General features: G+C 42.0%; 1 protein-coding gene and 1 long non-coding RNA gene across 3 annotated transcripts in view; one reads left to right on the top strand and one right to left on the bottom strand.

The window, feature by feature from the left end:
• Positions 1-20,832, top strand: part of LOC120988767 (serotransferrin-A-like) — a 136,692-nt gene that overhangs the window by 13,722 nt on the left and 102,138 nt on the right. For both annotated transcript variants that reach the window (XM_040416459.1, XM_040416458.1), the window contains exons 2-3: positions 2,130-2,287; positions 20,426-20,525. In XM_040416459.1, the coding sequence (XP_040272393.1) occupies positions 2,130-2,287; positions 20,426-20,525 (258 nt within the window). The remainder of the gene's footprint in view (positions 1-2,129; positions 2,288-20,425; positions 20,526-20,832) is intronic.
• LOC120988770 lies at positions 720-20,812 on the bottom strand. The gene is made up of 3 exons (XR_005776177.1): positions 20,765-20,812; positions 2,152-2,268; positions 720-848 (listed from the first exon to the last, which is right to left on the bottom strand). It is a non-coding gene; the product is annotated as an uncharacterized LOC120988770 (long non-coding RNA).

Here is a 20,832-nt window from a genome sequence, read left to right as displayed (position 1 = left end):
GTCAATATTAGCACTTCAATGATCCACAGCTGCAGATCGATCACAGAATGAAGTCTTTTGGAGTTAATCTGCCTAATCTCGCCTTAACGTCGCAGCTGCAACCTCTCCCTATGCTTGAATCAGCAGAGTGACGTGCAGCGCAACGTGACCCAAGCTTATATAGAGGCTGGGTCACATGCTGCACTGGCCAATCACAGCCATGCCAATAGTAGGCAAGGCTGTGATGGCCTCTTGGGGCAAGTAGTATGACGCTTGTTGATTGGCTGCTTTGCAGCCTTTCAAAAAGCGCCAAGAAAGCGCCGAACACCGAACCCGAACCCAGACTTTTACGAAAATGTTCGGGTTCGGGTCCGTGTCACGGACACCCCAAAATTCAGTACGAACCCGAACTATACAGTTCGGGTTCGCTCATCCCTATCCATAAACAATAAAAGTCACCTTTTCTCCTGGGTGTTAATTCACACCCTGTTAGCAGTTCAGCCTCATCAAGTCCATAGGCGGCCTGTTCACCTTCAGAGGGGCCTGAAGGTGCATGGGGAACATGGGGCGTAGTCACCCACCCAGCACTTTGACTACTCCCAGTAAGAGCCATCCCGGATCAGCTATAAGAGCCATGCTAAATCTTTAGGTGTCAATTAGCAATAGCTGCTGCTGACACATAAAATACCGGCTCTTACTTAATCGAGGCCAGGAACCTCGGTGACACATACCTTCCATCCACGATGATTCCAGGTACCTTCTTACAATAGTAATAATTTTTGTGAGCTAACTCCTTCAAAATGTGTCATAGAGAATAGCAGTGGTGTTCCATTTGTCAAAGCTGAAAGGATTTGTGTCACAGTTTGAGACTTCAAAGGAAATATAAACATAACAAAAATAATCTACCCAATAATGTTACAAATATTACTGCTAACAGTCCACTTAAACAGTACTGCTAACAATATACATAAATAATAATACTATTTTGTATGTAGTACACACAAATATACATACACACACATTTCACACACATTTCACACACATACTTTCACACAAATACATTTACCCTTTCTACACATAGCTGAATCTAGACATCATATAGGCAGCACAGAAGTTATGAGCTTTATTTCTAAAGAAGCAGTGAAAAGGTTGAGGAAAGGCCAGAATTTTTTTCTTTACTTCTCTATGTTAAGTTACAACATCTGTACGGGTTCTTTCAATAAGGGCTCATGCACATGGCCATTGCCCGACTGGGCTAATATTGAGGCCCGCAAACAGCGGATCTGGAATATGCAGGCAGCGGCCATGTGCTCACCGCATCATGGATGCCGACCTGTTCGCTCGAATGGTGACACGGAAACACGGAAGCACTACGAAGTGCTTCTGTGGGGTTCCTCTCTGTGCCACCGCACAGCAAAAAAAAATAGAACATGTTCTATTTTTTGTGGTGCGGACAGAACATGGACCCGTTCAAATTGAATGGGTCTGGATTCATCTGCAGAATCCTCACGGATGTTGCCCGTGCACGGATGTTTCTTCTTCTCCCTGGCTGTGAGCTGTCCAATCACAGTAGACCACGTCACAGGCAGGGAGAAGATAAGCAGTTTTTTCTCAATGACTGTGATGCGCTCGGCTATTTCCGTCTGCCCCATAGAAATGAATGGGAGCAGGGGCCGCTCGTGTGCGGTGCGCTCCCATTCACTTCTATGGGAGCAGCGGGGAGCAGTGCTTGATAGTGGACGGACCCCCGGAAACCCGGGGTCCTCCAGCCACAGTTCTCCGTGCTCCATTCTCCTTCTAGGTGCACCTAATAGACAGTGGGGGCATATCCTATTGTATGTGATGGAAATATCCCTTTAATACATTCCCCGAAAGTTAAGGATTCTGTCATATGGATCTTCAGTATTCTAAAGTATAGATGAATAAATATGACACATTGGTGCCTTCCTCTGAACGTGCAATATTATATTCAAGATGTGATATGGTGCATTTCACTTTCTCTATTATGTGATTGGATATCTGCAATTTTGGCAGTACATTGTGTTATGTACTATCAACTTCATCTATGAACACAAGGCTTGGATTTCAGATATGTAGACTGTTCTACTCATTTTTCTACTTTCTTCTCCCAAACTCTTTTCATTTTCAAGGGAAGAAGTTTCGTTGGTGTACCTTATCTGATGCAGAGCAGAGGAAATGTTCTTATCTGGCCCGGACCCTTCAAAATGTTCTGTCTTCAAGCGACACATTCTCTCGAGTATCATGTGTCAGAGCTCACAATACGCAGGACTGCATGACTAAAATCAGAGTAAGGCTACTTCTTAGTGGTCCCGTGAGAATATTGTGCTTCTATTAGTACATGTCTGTGAAGGTTCTCATTTATGCAGGTCATGGTATATCTGTAAATAATAAATCAAGGCAACTGGACTTACTGTAGATTTCTTGAAAACGTTTCACTCGTTCTTCCAACGAGCTTTCTCAATTCTGAGTGACTGTACAAGAATTCTCTGGGATTAAATATGTCACTGAATCAACATCTGGTAATTATACCCAGCATGGGGTCAGAGGTCATTATACCCAGCATGGGGTCAAAGGTGTTGATTCCATTGTCCTAATTGGAGTCAGTAGGTGATAATGACCTCCCAGTAGGTGATAATGACCTACTGACTCCAATTAGGATAATGGAATCAACACCTTTGACCCCATGCTGGGTATAATGACCTCTGACCCCATGCTGGGTATAATTACCAGATGTTGATTCAGTTACATATTTAATCCCAAAGAATTCTTGTACAGTCACTCAGAATTGAGAAAGCTCGTTGGAAGAATGAGTGAAACGTTTTTAAGAAATCTACAGTAAGTCCAGTTGCCTTGATTTATTATTTACAGATATTCTATTAGTACAGTATATATCTTAATTCCTCCCCCTGCAAAGATATGGAGGACCATGGCTGTAGACCCATGTTTCCTAGTACACAGATTTGCATAGCCATATGCAGTGCTGTTTGACAATGCTTTTAGAATCAGGTGTACATGTCCATAAAGCCTCATTGCCTGAGATCTTATGGTGGCCATACACATTAGATATAACTATAAGTTTATTTCTCAGACATGGCCATACACATTTTAGTCTATATTGACTATTACAGTTTTTCAGAATGGCCATACAATGAAACTGGGCTATCGATGAAAGATCTGGGAACGTTTTTTCAAAGAAAGATCTTTTGTTAACAAATAATCTTTTTTTTTTATTGGATGAAAATATTAAACACAGCCAACTTCTTTCAAACAATCTGTGACATTGAAAAAACAATTGGAGGGCACTCAAATATCTGGAGATCACAAAGAGCTTCAATCTATTATGGTAAAAAACGATTCTTTAATTGTAAAAAAAAAAAAAAATGTACGCAAGACATATAAGACCTATAAAATCACATGTGAAAAGTAGGTACCATGGCAAAATGCATATTTACATAATATCTTTCAAAACATAATTGTATACTCGCTCTTATTTGAGGTCCAATAAAGAGCAGTGATCAACACATATAGTGTAGTCTGGATTGAGATAATGTTGTTACTCCATGCAATCAAACCATTACCATATTGTGTGGATCAATGGTCTGCATCAGTTGCTGAATACATCAAAATAAAATAGCAGATAAAATCAAGGGAATAAGATAAAAAAAATACAGCAGTGTTCTCTTTATAAAGCCGTGCTTCAATAAGCGATGTTCAAAGTAGAGATTAATATGCAGGACAAAGAGACACAAGTATCGGATGACGATCAGGTGGGAGTATAGTCCTTAACGCGGTGAGTTACCATATGTTCCTCATATATTTGCATAGATTAACTTAGAGGACTAGTGCAATGGGCCAGGATATGGGTGGTTAAAGTTCTGTATTTGTCGTGACGCCAATTGCAGCGTGCGCAGGGTACTACCCCAGGGCCCTTCCAAGATGTTATAACGCCCGTCCCAGATTAGGAATGCCAGAGTTGTGTAATGGCCCATAATGTCTCTATAAGGTGGTGATAATTGTGTCAACGATTTCTCCTACCTGGGTACGGCTGGACTCCTGGCTCCTGGCTCACTTGCAATAAATTTGAGTGTAGTGATAGTAGGAGTAATAGAGGAATCTTGCAGCAGAAATGATGTCCATACCTTTAGATGAAGTTCAAACGTTTCTTTACTGAAGATAACTTGTATCCAAGCAGTATACAGCTTTGGTCTCTGGTCCCGGCTGGTTTTAGCAATGATTGGCAGGAAACGAATGCTTCTGCTTTAAACTTGGATCTTGCAGGATAAGTCGTCTGCTTGGTAGCTCTGTAATTGTGACAGGAATTCATCTTCTGCACTTTTCTATAACTTCTGCTTTGTGGGGACAGACTAGCTGAGGAGGAATGGCTTCTCCTAGGTCTCTGGACTTATCTCTCAGATGGTTTCTCAGGGGATGCTTTCTTCCTGGAACTCTGGAGGTTGTCTGTAGTTTTCTGCTTCTTCATCGATCTGAGGCTGAAGGTGCTCAGGCTTGGAATATGATCAAGCCTCAGCCGAGACAAGATCCTTGCTGTCTTCCCTATGTAGGGGAACTCCTCACACACACACCCTACCCCTAGCAGGGGGTGGGCTACACTAACTCTAACTTCCTTCTTCACCCATGCTGCAGGATGTGGGAACAGTCCACAAATCCACAGAGGGGGAGCTAAGCTGGAATAATCCATTCCAGCCTAGATACACTAAACTGAGACTTGTACCGTGCTAATGCGTTGCTGCCACCTGCTGGTGAACCTGGAAAATTACAGGAACAATAGTATTTAACATGGTTTTAGATGCACATTTTTGAAGACATAATATAAATCACATCAGATGACAATATACAGGCTGGAATGGATTATTAGTAGCGGGGTAGAGGCGTGTCGTAACACAACTCTGGGGTATTACACTAGTAGTTGCCGATTTAGATAACATTAGGGTTTTTTGCCTTCAGTTATACAGTTGTGTTCAAAATAATAGCAGTCAGATATCACTAACCTGATCAATCACTGTTTTTGGTAGAAATTATATTTCTACATGGTAAATAATTTACTAGCAGGTGTAGTAGAGTAATAGAAATCGAACAGACCCAACAGTCATGACATGCATGCTGCTGATTCTGTGTAATTGAATCACTAATTGAAAGGGGAATGTTCAAAATAATAGCAGTGTGGAGTTCAATGAGTGAGGTCATTCATTCGTTGAAAAACAGGTGGCAATTATTGCCCTTATTTAAGGAAGGAAGGCAGCAAATGTTGTACATGCTGGTTACAGTGTATTTCTCTATGGAATTGAGGAAAATAGGTTGTTCCAGACATTGTTCAGAAGAACAGAATACCTTGATTAATAAGTTGATTGGAGAGGGGAAAACATATAAAGAAGTGCAGAAAATTATAGGCTGCTCAGCTAAAATGATTGCAAATACTTTAAAATGGCAACCAAAACCTGAAAGACGTGGAAGAAAGCAAAAAACGACCATTGACATGGATAAAAGAATAGCCCAAATTGCAAGGGCTCAGCCAACAATCAGCCCCAGGAAGATCAAAGAAGGTCTAAAGTTACCTGTGAGTACTGTTACAATTAGAAGACGCCAAAGCTATCTGCAAGAAGCCCCCGCAAAGTCCCACTGTTAAAAAAAAGACATGTGCTGAAGAGGTTACAATTTGCCAAAGACCACATTGACTGGCCTAAAGAGACATTTTGTGGACTGATGAAAGTAAGATTCTTCTTTTTGGGTCTAGTGGCCAGAGACAGTTTGTCAGATGACCCCCAAACACTGAATTCAAGCCACAGTACACTGTGAAGACAGTGAAGCATGGTGGCACAAGAATCATGATATGGGGATGTTTCTCATACTACGGTGTTGGGCCTATTTATCGCATACCAGGGGTCATGGATCAGTTTGAATACATCAGAATACTTGAAGAGGTCATGCTGCTTTATGCTGAAGAGGAAATGCCCTTGAAATGGGTGTTCCAACAAGACAACGACCCCAAACACACCAGTAAACGTGCAACATCTTGGTTCCAGACCAACAAGATTGACGTTATGGAGTGGTCAGCCCAATCCCCTGATCTTATTCCAATAGAAAACTTGTGGGGTGACATCAAAAATGCAGTTTCTGAGGCAAAACCAAGAAATAGAGAAGAACTGTGGAATACCTGTTTACAGGTGCCAGAAGTTGGTTGACTACATGCAACACAGATGTACAACAGTTCTCAGAAACATTAGTAAAGTGATTCAAAGGAAAGCAAAATCTTCAAACATTTTTCAGTTTATATAGTGAATGTTTGAGTTTGTAAAGAAGAATACAAACACTGCTATTTTTTTGAACAGTCTAATATTCACTTTTCTTCAATTTTTTTTAGAGGAACAACACAAATTTGATATATTTTTCTTCATGTTTTGATTTGGAATAGAATTTGTAGTGTTTCCAATGCATTTGTGTGTATGGAAATAAAAGCTATTAGAAGAATATTTTTCAGCCATATTCCGAAAGGCCAGATCGGGAGAATTCATCGGAATTGCATTGATGCTGCGACATTTAGAGAACAGAGCATTTTGATCCAAGATAGATTCATAGAAAAAGGCTACACAAAGGAGGAACTATTGAGGTGTAGTCGAGAAGTTGAAGAAAGAGGGGAAAAGAAGGGGATGGAGAATGAACATAAGAAGAGGAAGGATTTTAGGTTTGCGTTTCTTACTCAGTATACAGCACAGGCAGGTTTAATTAAAAACGCCATTAGAAAAAATTGGACAGAACTTAAAAATGATCCAGTTATAGATAAAGAGATCCCTAGCCACCCTGATTTTATTTTTAGAAAGGCACCGAACTTAAAAAACCGTCTGGTACACAGTGCGATCTCAAGTAAGGATGAGGGAAAGAAAGAAAACCTTTTCTCCTGGTGCGGTTTCTGCCCCCCCTGTAGGAACAGGAGTAGGGACAAAAAACAAATGAGAACGACGATGATACATTCAGCTAAAAGAAATAAGGATTTTAAAATTAAAGGACAAATGACATGTGACTGCTTGGGGGGGTGGTTTACATGCTGGAGTGCCCCTGTGGCCCCCAGTATGTGGGACATACAATGAGAAAATTGAAGGTCTGGATACAAGAACATATTAAAAATATTAGAAAGGGTTTAGAGACCCATGGGGTGTCTATGCGTTTTAAAAAGGTCCATCAAAAAGATCAGAGAGGACTTGTGTTTTTTGGGTTAGAGCTGGTGAAAAGTGATTGGCTGGGAGGAGACACCATACAGAAGATAGATCGGCGGGAGGTCAAATGGATCTATGAGCTCAACTGTCACAGATGTTGTAGGGGAGAACACCAAAAGACAACAAGACAGAAGGGAAAAGACACTAGGCCTCACCGCTAGGGAAGGAAAAGGGTCACCACCTATGAAACCCTGCTCCTGGCCCTAACTCCTATCCGTATGGGCACCTCTCGATGGTAGATATGCCCATACACAGGAACCTAGAAAACTCTGGTGGCCCTCAGATGCCCTAGACTTATGACAGGGCAGATACAACCCGCTCCTTCCCTGGTGAAGGAACCAGCGTCACACTGAGGCCTAGTAAACAACAGAGGGGGGGGGGGGAGGAATACAAAACACAACAAGCGGAACACTTAACTTCTAAGGATGATGGATGATGGATGATCAGGACTTCAACTAGAACCACACTCCAGCTCTTCAAACACCAATTGAAGCTATCCAGAGAAAGGAGTGATGGGTGGAGTCAAACTAAATAGGGGAAGGTAAAGGTCACATGATCCACACCTGAACAGGAGGTGTGGACATACAAGCAACACACAGACAAAGTGAAACCAAAAGATGCTGTCAGATCACTAATGAGCAGATAATCTTTCAGATCTTCTCATACCTGTCACCGGTGTGACAGTACTCCCCCTTCTACGGGTGACCTCTGGGCACCCAGGACCAACCTTATCAGGATGAGCTCTGTGGAATGCTCTCACCAGACGACTAGCATTAACATCGGTCGCTGGAACCCACATCCTCTCCTCTGGTCCGTACCCTCTCCAATGAACGAGATACTGGAGGGATCTCCGGAGAACTCGGGAGTCCACAATCCTGCTGATCTGAAATTCCAAATTGCCGTCCACCATGACAGGAGCGGGAGGCAAGGAGGACGACTCAACAGGTTCAACACATTTCTTTAACAATGATTTATGAAATACGTTATGGATTTTTAATGCCTGAGGAAGTTCAAGACGAAAGACTACAGGGTTAACAATGGCAGTGATCTTATATGGACCAATAAATCTTGGTCCCAACTTCCAAGAAGGTACCTTAAGTTTAATGTTTCTTGTCGACAGCCACACAGAATCACCCACTCTCAGGTCCGGACCACTCATACGTCTCCTGTCAGCCGCACTCTTATACCTGTTGCCCATCTTTTCCAGGTTATTTAGGATTTTCCGCCAAATAGAAGACAAAGAAGAGGAAAATCGTTCCTCCTCAGGAATGCCGGAATTATGAGCACCAGAAAATGTACCAAACTGTGGATGGAACCCATATGCCCCATAAAACGGCGACTTATCAGTGGATTCCTGTCTACGGTTATTTATAGCAAACTCAGCTAACGACAAAAATGAAGACCACTCTTCCTGATTCTCTGAAACAAAACATCTCAAGTAAGTCTCCAGATTCTGATTAGTGCGCTCCGTCTGTCCATTCGACTCAGGATGAAAAGCCGAAGAGAAGGACAATTGTACACCCAGATGAGTACAGAACGCTTTCCAGAATCTGGAAGCAAACTGAGTCCCTCTATCGGACACCACATCAGAGGGAATGCCATGTAGTTTCACGATGTTGTCGACAAACACCTGCGCAAGAGTTTTAGCATTGGGTAGACTAGGTAATGCAATAAAGTGTGCCATTTTACTAAAATGATCGACAACCACCAAAATCACGGTCTTTCCTGAAGAATTCGGTAAATCCGTGATAAAATCCATGGACAAATGGGTCCAAGGTCTGGGCGGGATGGGCAATGGAAGCAGAGATCCGGAAGGCCGAGTATGTGTCACCTTAGCACGTGCACAGGTACCACAGGCTGACACATAGTCCTCAATACACTTACGCAACCCCGGCCACCAGAATCTGCGAGAGATAAGATCGATAGTCGATCTGCTCCCAGGGTGCCCAGCAAGCACCGTACAGTGATGTTCCTCGAACACCTTGTGACGTAATTCGGGGGGAACAAACAATTTCCCCTGAGGACAAGAGTCCAGGGCATCCTCCTGTGCCTCCAACACCCTGGCCTCGAGATCAGGATAAAGAGCGGAAATAACTACCCCTTCAGATAAAATGGGACTAGGGTCATTAGACTCACCCCCCCCCCCCCCCCTTCAGGAAAGCTACGTGACAAAGCATCCGCCTTGACGTTCTTAACCCCAGGGCGGTAAGTGACGATGAAGTTAAATCTGGTGAACAACAATGATCATCTGGCCTGCCTTGGGTTCAGTCGCTTAGCCGACTCCAAGTAGGCCAGATTCTTGTGATCCGTAATTACTGTAATAGGATGAATTGCTCCTTCTAACCAATGCCGCCATTCCTCGAACGCCAACTTAATGTCCAACAATTCCCTATTCACCACATCATAATTCCTTTCAGCAGTCGAAAGTTTTTTAGAGAAAAATGCACATGCGCGCCATTTACTGGGTGAAGGACCCTGCGACAATATTGCTCCTACCCCAACCTCTGACGCGTCAACCTCAACAATAAATGGCTGAGACACGTCAGGTTGCACCAGAATAGGGGCCGAAGCAAAACATTCTTTCACAGCAGAAAAGGCCTGTAATGCCACATCAGACCAGATAGAAATATCAACACCTTTCCTAGTCATGTCTGTTAAAGGTTTAACCACCGATGAATAGTTCAAGATAAATTTACGGTAGTAGTTGGTAAACCCCAAAAACCGCATAAGCGCTTTCAGATTTTCGGGTCGATCCCAGTCCAACATGGCACGGACCTTCTCGGGATCCATACGAAAACCTGAGGATGAGAGCAGGTAACCCAGAAATTGCACTTCCTGTACAGCAAATACACACTTTTCCATCTTAGCATACAACTTATTCTCTCTTAGGATCTGTAACACCTGTTTCACATGATCCTGATGAGTCTCCATATTAGGCGAATAAATTTGTATGTCATCAAGGTATATCACGACAAACCTCCCCACCAGATGATGAAAGATGTCATTGACAAAGTGTTGAAAAACCGCAGGAGCATTGGTTAACCCAAAGGGCATGACCAGGTTTTCAAAATGACCCTCAGGGGTATTAAAAGCGGTCTTCCACTCATCCCCCTCCTTGATCCTTACCAGATTATATGCCCCCCTCAGATCCAATTTAGAGAACACCTTGGCACCAACAATCTGACTAAACAAATCCGGAATCAAAGGAAGGGGGTAAGGATCACGGACGGTAATACGATTGAGCGCACGGAAGTCCAGACATGGTCTCAGGGTACCATCCTTTTTCTTTACAAATGAAAAATCCAGCAGCCACTGGGGACTTGGATGCTCTAATATGTCCCTTTGCGAAACTCTCGGTGATATACTCTCGCACAGCCTTTCTTTCGGGTTCCGAAAGATTATACAGCTCCGGGAATAAGATTGACAGGACAGTCATACTCCCGGTGCTGAGGCAACTCCTGATTACCATTCTCAGAAAACACATCAGAGGGGGGGGGGGGGGGATACAAAACACAACAAGCGGAACACTTAACTTCTAAGGATGATGGATGATGGATGATCAGGACTTCAACTAGAACCACACTCCAGCTCTTCAAACACCAATTGAAGCTATCCAAAGGAGTGATGGGTGGAGTCAAACTAAATAGGGGAAGGTAAAGGTCACATGATCCACACCTGAGGTGTGGACATACAAGCAACACACAGACAAAGTGAAACCAAAAGATGCTGTCAGATCACTAATGAGCAGATAATCTTTCAGATCTTCTCAAACCTGTCACCGGTGTGACAGTACCCCCCCCCCCCTTCTACGGGTGACCTCCGGGCACCCAGGACCAACCTTATCAGGATGAGCTCTGTGGAATGCTCTCACCAGACGACTAGCATTAACATCGGTCGCTGGAACCCACATCTTCTCCTCTGGTCCGTACCCTCTCCAATGAACGAGATACTGGAGGGATCTCCGGAGAACTCAGGAGTCCACAATCCTGCTGATCTGAAATTCCAAATTGCCGTCCACCATGACAGGAGCGGGAGGCAAGGAGGACAACTCAACAGGTTCAACACATTTCTTTAACAATGATTTATGAAATACGTTATGGATTTTTAATGCCTGAGGAAGTTCACGACGGAAGGCTACAGGGTTAACAATGGCAGTGATCTTATATGGACCAATACATTTTGGTCCCAACTTCCAAGAAGGTAACTTAAGTTTAATGTTTCTTGTAGACAGCCACACAGAATCACCCACTCTCAGGTCCGGACCACTCATACGTCTCCTGTCAGCCGCACTCTTATACCTGTTGCCCATCTTTTCCAGGTTATTTTGGATTTTCCGCAATGATGGATGATGGATGATCAGGACTTCAACTAGAACCACACTCGAGCTCTTCCAACACCAAATGAAGCTATCCAGAGCAAGGAGTGATGGGTGGAGTCAAACTAAATAGGGAAAGGTAAAGGTCACATGATCCACACCTGAAAAGGAGGTGTGGACATACAAGCAACACACAGACAAAGTGAAACCAAAAGATGCTGTCAGATCACTAATGAGCAGATAATCTTTCAGATCTTCTCAAACCTGTCACCGGTGTGACATCAACACCATCCAACCGCAGGGACTTAATGTAGAATTGGATTTGAAACCGTGCCTAGTGAAATAACAGCTGAGTATAAAGGAGGTGTATTACTGTTGTTGACCAATCAGGAGAGGGAGGTGTGTACTGTGGGAGTGAGTATGAGCTACTACTGACCAATTGGAAAAAAAGGGTGTGTATTAGGGGAGTGATTACAAGCGGGAGGAAGAGGTGTAGGAGATTGATGAATGAATGTGTCGTATCGAACAAATGAGTTGGAGAAAAACTTTTTAGTGTTGAATCTATTTTTATTAAATAGAAAAAGAAAAAGAACATAACAATCATACATAGCAACCAAGACATTGTATGAAGCATATATCTCCACTTCCATTTCCAAGATCATGTGAAACAAAAAAATAAAGTGCACAAATGGGTTCAGAGACCAACATATTTCCCTGGGTCACAACAATGAGGACCAGAGAAGTCAATTGCCACAAAAAAAAGTACTTAGGAGGGGTTCAGCAATACGAGGTACATAAAGTGTGACATGAAGAACCTTGACTGCTGAAAGGAAAGGCGTTAGAAACTTAGGACAAATTCCTGAGTTACTCAATAAAGGCAGGTTAAACAAAGGGCTACTAATATGTAACTCTTAGGTGAAACAGACTGAATCGTTAAACTAGCACAGACAGGGGGGACAGACAAAAACAAAACACGACGAAACAAAAGACAGGGGGGGGAAGGGGGGGCGGAAGGTGGAGGGGGGGAGTAGGGGAAAGGTCATGACAGCATATCAAGTAGACCAGGTACAATCACCTGTGTCCAACCAGGTTTGAAAACGAGAAGAGCTCCTAAATTGTTGCCAGGGTTCCCAGTTCAGTGCAAATGTTTGGACTTGGTTAAAGGCCTCGGCTTCCATTTCTTCCATCCTGAATAATGCATCTAAGGCACGTATCCACGTAATTCTCTGCAAGCTGTCCGAAGATCTCCACTGACGTGGTATGATCTGTCTCATAGAAAGGACAAATGTTCTAAGTACTCCCTTTTTGACATGTTTTATCCTGCCCGGAAATATAGAGGAGAAACACTTTTTAAAGTATAAGAAGCTATCACTGGATGAAACTATCCATTCAAGTTTTGGATGGGGATTGTCACTTCGCTGGATATGATTATGTTTTAATTTTATGTGTTGATAGGGGAGGGAGGGTGCTTGTGGGTAAAATATGGCATACTCCCCTGACGAAGTGTGGAGCGAAACCCGGGTCGGGCAGGATTGTTGAGATTGCTCTTATTGTTTGTTACCGTCTTGCGTTTGTGAGTATATTAAACCTTTTATATGCTGATTTCTCAAGCGGTGCTTTACTATTGGGGCGATTAAATGTTTTTTTAGCGGTGGTGAAAAGAAGATAAAAGATAAGAAGTAAAGCCTTGGAGGTTGTGTGATGTGCCTATATATCAAGCTGCGCTTTTTTGTACAATTATGTGAATACAATTGCTGCTGACATACAGTACTTCCCTATTGGCGTATTTTCTGGTATCCCACAGGAACCTTGGATTGGTGATAGTGGGACCTGATAAATTGCCTATGTCCCTAGAACTGGATGGGTCAAGCTTGAAGAGGTTTTATTCTTCTGGATAGGGAACGTGCGGTCCCAAAAAACGCATGTACTGAACTGTGACTTGTGCCCACTTCACTTTCGGGAATCGCTGTGGCAAACCATAGACAATGGACTGGAGCTAAATAGTTTTTTTTAATCAGTATAAATTGTAAACCAAAGGTTCTTTTTATTATTGTTGATCTGTTGTATAAAAGTATTTAAGCTTTCTTCCATATTTGTCAAGATAAAAATAATGTCATCAATGTATCTATGCCAGAGTACCAAACCCGTCCCAGCTGTGGGTTGATGACTTCTGCCTCCCATTGGGCCATAAATAAACTAGCATAGCTGGGGCGAATCTGGTACCCATGGCAGTGCCCCTTTCCTGAACATAAAAGTCTGATTCATACAGAAAGTAGTTATGTGTTAGAATAAAACTGACCCCTTCTATTATCAATATCGATCTGATCACGCTGAAACTGACTGTTGGCTTGCAATTGTAACCTCAGAGCTTCCATACCTTGGTTGTGATCTATAATAGAATAAAGGGAATTCATGTCCATGGTCCCCAATATCCAATTGTCTCTGAAATTCACTTGCTCTGTGTACGTGCTAAATTTGTCCAGAGTGTTAGTGGGTGAAAATTGTAATCCTTTATTCAAAAGGGTGGTCTGTGCTTCAGATAGACAAATTTGGCTCAAATGTACTATTGTGTTTTCTTCTATGGTTGTGCTCTGTGTTGTCTGTGTGGGGTTCTTATGACGTATTTTTCCCCTTCGTATCTTTTTCGGTTTTGTGTGTGTGTTAGGGAGTATGTGTTGTGACTCCTCCCTTGGTTAAAATGGTCGTGATTGTTATTTGCAGGTGGTCTCCTCTCCGAATTTTCCGGGTGATTTTGGTATCTGTGTCTGAGATTGTATTGGTGTGATTGTGGTGTTCTCGCATGTCTCCTCTCTGAAGACTCTTATTCTGTGGTGGGGTGGGGTTTGGTCTAAAAAATGTGAATTTGAAAGTGACTCGAATCGATTAGATGTTGTAATATTGTATTGTTTATGTGTTTGATTTCTATTTAAATCTGTCCCTTTCTCTGTGTAACTTCTAGTTGGAGTTGTTGTAGCAGTATTAGCTATACCTTTCTGTGGTGAACTCTTGCGTGGGGGACTTTTCCATATATTTTCTTTTCATTTCTTTGATTTTTTATTCCCGAGAAATAATTTGTGATCGATTTCATAATAGAAGGGGTCAGTTATATTCTAACACACAACTACTTTCTGTATGAATCAGACTTTTATGTTCAGGAAAGGGGCACTGCCATGGGTACCAGATTCACCCCCAGCTATGCAAAAAATTTTATGGCCCAATGGGAGGCGGAAGTCATCAACCCACAGCTGGGGATGAGTCTGGTACTCTGGCGTAGATACATTGATGACATTATTTTTATCTGGACAAATACGGAAGAAAGCTTAAATATTTTTATACAACAGATCAACAATAATGAAAAGAACCTTAGGTTTTCTATTAATACTAGCCGATCTTATATTGAATTTCTGGATTTAAATATTACTATTGCAAGCCAGAAACTGGTATATAATATGTACCATAAACCTGTTATGAAGAACAGTTTCATCCTATATTCCAGTTGTCATCGCCCCAGATGGCTTTTTAATATATCAACGAGCCAGTTTAGGAGATTAAAGAGGAACTGCATATCTAATGAACAATTTGAAGAGGAAGCCGCAACACTTAAACATCAGTTTACAATGAAACAAAATCCAGATAAGATCGTAGACATATTGTTAAATAAAGTGAGAGATATGAATAGAGATACCTTTTTCACAACCGATAAAAATGTAAATAAACAACAAGATAATGAGCTTTGTATTTTACTCCCATTTTATTCACAATACAAAAGAATAGAAAAAATTATAAGTAAACACTGGCACCATCTGTTAAAGGACAAAACCGTGGGGTCCATATTGACATCTAAGCCCTTGATAACATACACTAAGGCCCCTAACTTGGGTTTACTTGTAGCACCAACCACAAGGAAGAATAAAATAGTAGGGTCCAACTCCAACTGGTTGTTTTCAAAGGGATTCCATAGATGTGGTATCTGCAGAATAACAAATTTTTCAAAGAAAATGTTGCAGGTACATTCCAACCACAATTCATTTTGTCATACGATTAAGGACAGTTTGTCCTGCAACACGACTAGACTACATCTTAGAATGCCCATGTCGCAAGCAGTACATAGGGCGTACGAAGAAATCATTGAAAAAACGTATAGCTGAACATATTAATAACATTAAAAATGAATTTGAAAATCATTCAGTTTCACAACACTATAAACAATATCACAATAAAGACCCCACGACACTTGTATTTGCGGCCCTTGAGAAGATTAGGAAGCCATGGCGAGGAGTCCATCAAATTGCGAATATGTCTAGAGCAGAATCTAGGAAGATCTTTGAATTTGATACGCTGATCCCTACAGGTTTGAACGCTGAGATGAAATTGTTTGGTTTTCTTTAAGCCTGGGGTTGGTGCCGATGGGGGATGGGAAAATCGAGGTCCGGCTGTTCTACCAGCACCTCGATCTCCCTTCCCTATCCGGCCCCATCCCGCATTCATCCATCTCACCTCATTTGAAATATTGTCCACTCAAGAAGAATCTGGGACAATACCCCCCAAAAAAAAATATTTTATCAAATTTACATAGTTCATCATCAAAAAATAAATTTTTATCAATAAAAGATATTCATAAAAAGCAATATAAAAAAAATCCTTATAAAAAAGCTGGATCTGCGGTAGGTGCAACCCACAATGAGTGACCCTAACTTTCCCACTTATTATATTTATTTTCTTTCAATATTCTTTTAATATTTCTAATATATACTTTCTGATATTTTTTATCTCTCATATTCACTACAGTATTAGTGTACTACTAAAAAAACATTGCAAAGGTATGGGAAGTGAGTCAGAAGTACCATTAACCACTCTTGATGCACAGTAATTATAAACGCATCATAGATGCACAAAAAATGCAATTGCATTTTTACCTAGGATCTATTGTGGATCTCCCCTGTTTTTATTCATTTTTTATTTTTATCTTTTTATTTTTTATAATATATTTATTTATTTATTTCTACATGTTGTAATTCTGTATGTCCACCATATTTACAATGTTGATTGAAATACTTATATTTAGACACAAGGACTTGCTTGAACCTCGACTAAAGGAGGGATTGTTCACGATCATAACATGGATATAAAGAATCCAACTCCATTCCATATGTTACTTTGTTTTTTCTTCTCCTCCCATAATGGACTCTTGCCTTTATAAGGAGTTTACACTGCGTGCAGAATTATTAGGCAAATGAGTATTTTGACCACATCATCCTCTTTATGCATGTTGTCTTACTCCAAGCTGTATAGGCTCGAAAGCCTACTACCAATTAAGCATATTAGGTGATGTGCATCTCTGTAATGAGAAGGGGTGTGGTCTAATGACATCAACACCCTATATTAGGTGTGCATAATTATTAGGCAACTTCCTTTCCTTTGGCAAAATGGGTCAAAAGAAGGACTTGACAGGCTCAGAAAAGTCAAAAATAGTGAGATATCTTGCAGAGGGATGCAGCACTCTTAAAATTGCAAAGCTTCTGAAGCGTGATCATCGAACAATCAAGCGTTTCATTCAAAATAGTCAACAGGGTCACAAGAAGCGTGTGGAAAAACCAAGGCGCAAAATAACTGCCCATGAACTGAGAAAAGTCAAGCGTGCAGCTGCCAAGATGCCACTTGCCACCAGTTTGGCCATATTTCAGAGCTGCAACATCACTGGAGTGCCCAAAAGCACAAGGTGTGCAATACTCAGAGACATGGCCAAGGTAAGAAAGGCTGAAAGACGACCACCACTGAACAAGACACACAAGCTGAAACGTCAAGACTGGGCCAAGAAATATCTCAAGACTGATTTTTCTAAGGTTTTATGGACTGATGAAATGAGAGTGAGTCTTGATGGGCCAGATGGATGGGCCCGTGGCTTGATTGGTAAAGGGCAGAGAGCTCCAGTCCGACTCAGACGCCAGCAAGGTGGAGGTGGAGTACTGGTTTGGGCTGGTATCATCAAAGATGAGCTTGTGGGGCCTTTTCGGGTTGAGGATGGAGTCAAGCTCAACTCCCAGTCCTACTGCCAGTTTCTGGAAGACACCTTCTTCAAGCAGTGGTACAGGAAGAAGTCTGCATCCTTCACGAAAAACATGATTTTCATGCAGGACGATGCTCCATCACACGCGTCCAAGTACTCCACAGCGTGGCTGGCAAGAAAGGGTATAAAAGAAGAAAATCTAATGACATGGCCTCCTTGTTCACCTGATCTGAACCCCATTGAGAACCTGTGGTCCATCATCAAATGTGAGATTTACAAGGAGGGAAAACAGTACACCTCTCTGAACAGTGTCTGGGAGGCTGTGGTTGCTGCTGTACGCAATGTTGATGGTGAACAGATCAAAACACTGACAGAATCCATGGATGGCAGGCTTTTGAGTGTCCTTGCAAAGAAAGGTGACTATATTGGTCACTGATTTGTTTTTGTTTTGTTTTTGAATGTCAGAAATGTATATTTGTGAATGTTGAGATGTTATATTGGTTTCACTGGTAAAAATAAATAATTGAAATGGGCATATATTTGTTTTTTGTTAAGTTGCCTAATAATTATGCACAGTAATAGTCACCTGCACACACATATATCCCCCTAAAATAGCTAAAACTAAAAACAAACTAAAAACTACTTCCAAAAATATTCAGCTTTGATATTAATGAGTTTTTTGGGTTCATTGAGAACATGGTTGTTGTTCAATAATAAAATTAATCCTCAAAAATACAACTTGCCTAATAATTCTGCACTCCCTGTAGTAACAGTATACTGTCCACCACTGATGAAGGAGCAGCTAGCTCCGAAACGCGTTTGGTGTAAGGACAGAGACAGTATATAGAAAATATCGCACCTAGTATCTCTACAATTTGGATTGAATACAATTCCTATATTGGCGAATAGGAGCACTCCATTACTCTGAGTGACCATCAGCATTTAAATGCAGAACAGACCGGGCGGACTTGAAACCACGTGGGACGCCACGTGTAAAGCCGGTATAGCGCTACCATCAGAGGCTGTTGCGATACACCTACATATGCCGCACACAAACCTCGGTGCTGTGTGAGACGCTAACACAGCGCAACTACCAGGGATCGCTGCGATACATCTAGACATCTGGCATATGAACTGCAGGCCGACGGATGAGTAATGTAGCCACCATTGCATATGTTTATTAATACCAGTGAAGAAGTAATGGTAATATAACCATACATTACTATACAAAGAGACATTGAACTTATAACTGAAGACAATAACCCAAGTGTTATCTAAATCGGCAACTACTAGTCCTCTAAGTTAATCTATGCAAATATATGAGGAACATATAGTAACTCACCGCGTTAAGGACTATACTCCCACCTGATCGTCATCCGATACTTGTGTCTCTTTGTCCTGAATATTTCTCTACTTTGAACATCGCTTATTGAAGCACGGCTTTATAAAGAGAACACTGCTGTATTTTTTTTATCTTATTCCCTTGATTTTATCTGCTATTTTATTTTGATGTATTCAGCAACTTAGGGCTCTTTCACATCTGCGTTCTTGTCTTCCGGCATAGAGTTCCGTCGTCGGGGCTCTATGCCGGAAGAATCCTGATCAGGATTATCCTAATGCATTCTGAATGGAGAGTAATCCGTTCAGGATGCATCAGGATGTCTTCAGTTCCGGTACGGAACGTTTTTTGGCCGGAGAAAATACCGCAGCATGCTGCGCTTTTTGCTCCGGCCAAAAATCCGGAACACTTGCCGCAAGGCCGGATCCGGAATTAATGCCCATTGGAAGGCATTGATCCGGATCCGGCCTTAAGCTAAACGTCGTTTCGGCGCATTGCCGGAGCCGACATTTAGCTTTTTCTGAATGGTTACCATGGCTGCCGGGACGCTAAAGTCCTGGCAGCCATGGTAAAGTGCAGTGGGGAGCGGGGAGCAGTATACTTACCGTCCGTGCGGCTCCCCGGGCGCTCCAGAGTGACGTCAGGGCGCCCCAAGCGCATGGATCACGTGATCGCATGGATCACGTCATCCATGCGCATGGGGCGCCTTGACGTCATTCTGGAGCGCCCCGGGAGCCGCACGGACTGTAAGTATACCGCTCCCCCGCTCCCCGCTCCTACTATGGCAGCCAGGACTTTAATAGCGTCCTGGGTGCCATAGTAACACTGAAAGCATTTGGAAGACGGTCCGTCTTCAAATGCTTTCAGTACACTTGCGTTTTTCCGGATCCGGCGGGCACCTCCGGCAACGGAAGTGCATGCCGGATCCCAACAACGCAAGTGTGAAAGAGGCCTAATGCAGACCATTGATCCACACAATATGGTAATGGTTTGATTGCATGGAGTAACAACATTATCTCAATCCAGACTACACTATATGTGTTGATCACTGCTCTTTATTGGACCTCAAATAAGAGCGAGTATACAATTATGTTTTGAAAGATATTATGTAAATATGCATTTTGCCATGGTACCTACCTTTTTCACATGTGATTTTATAGGTCTTATATGTCTTGCGTACATATTTTTTTTTTTTTTTTACAATTAAAGAATTGTTTTTAACCATAATAGATTGAAGCTCTTTGTGATCTCCAGATATTGGAGTGCCCTCCAATCGTTTTTTCTATATTGAGTTATTGCATTTGGGCGTAGGGTGTTGCCCTAGGAGAGAACACCATCTCTATGTTAAGTACATATTGGTGAGCCACTGGTACTAAATCCTATTAATCTGTGACATTGGTCTGACCTGGCACAAACTGCCCAGCAATGTGTTTAGTACTTTTGCACATATTTATGACACATTAGAACAACTATATGAGTGTTTTATAAGCGTATAAAATCTTGTTTCCCTCATACTCTCATGCCTTTGTTCCTAGGGAAATAAAGCAGACGCCGTGTCCCTAGATTCTGGTGATGTTTACACAGCAGTCAGACTGTATGATCTGGATGTGGTAGCAAAGGAAGAAAATACTGAAGGTATCCAAAGTTATTCAAGTTTTAGCAAATATAAGAAATTAGTGCTTATTGAAGCATCGTGTTATTCCTGATTAGGTGTCATAAGTCCATCGGGATCAGTATCAATAACAGCCCATAGCAACCAATCACCCTGAGGCTGTCATATTTCCAGGGCAGTTCAAGGGATTGTCTGGGGGAGCACATTTATTTATATTTTTTAGAAAGGATCAGGATGGTTGAAACAAATAAGCATTACTCACCTCACTACTTCAGACCTCACTGCTCTCCATTTTAGCCAATCAACCCTTAAAAAAAAAAAAATTTAAAG

Source organism: Bufo bufo, chromosome 2, assembly GCF_905171765.1.
Source record: "Bufo bufo chromosome 2, aBufBuf1.1, whole genome shotgun sequence".
Classification (NCBI taxonomy): Eukaryota; Metazoa; Chordata; class Amphibia; order Anura; family Bufonidae; genus Bufo; species Bufo bufo.
Note: the sequence above shows the minus strand (reverse complement) of the source record. Positions and strands in the feature narration are given on the sequence as shown.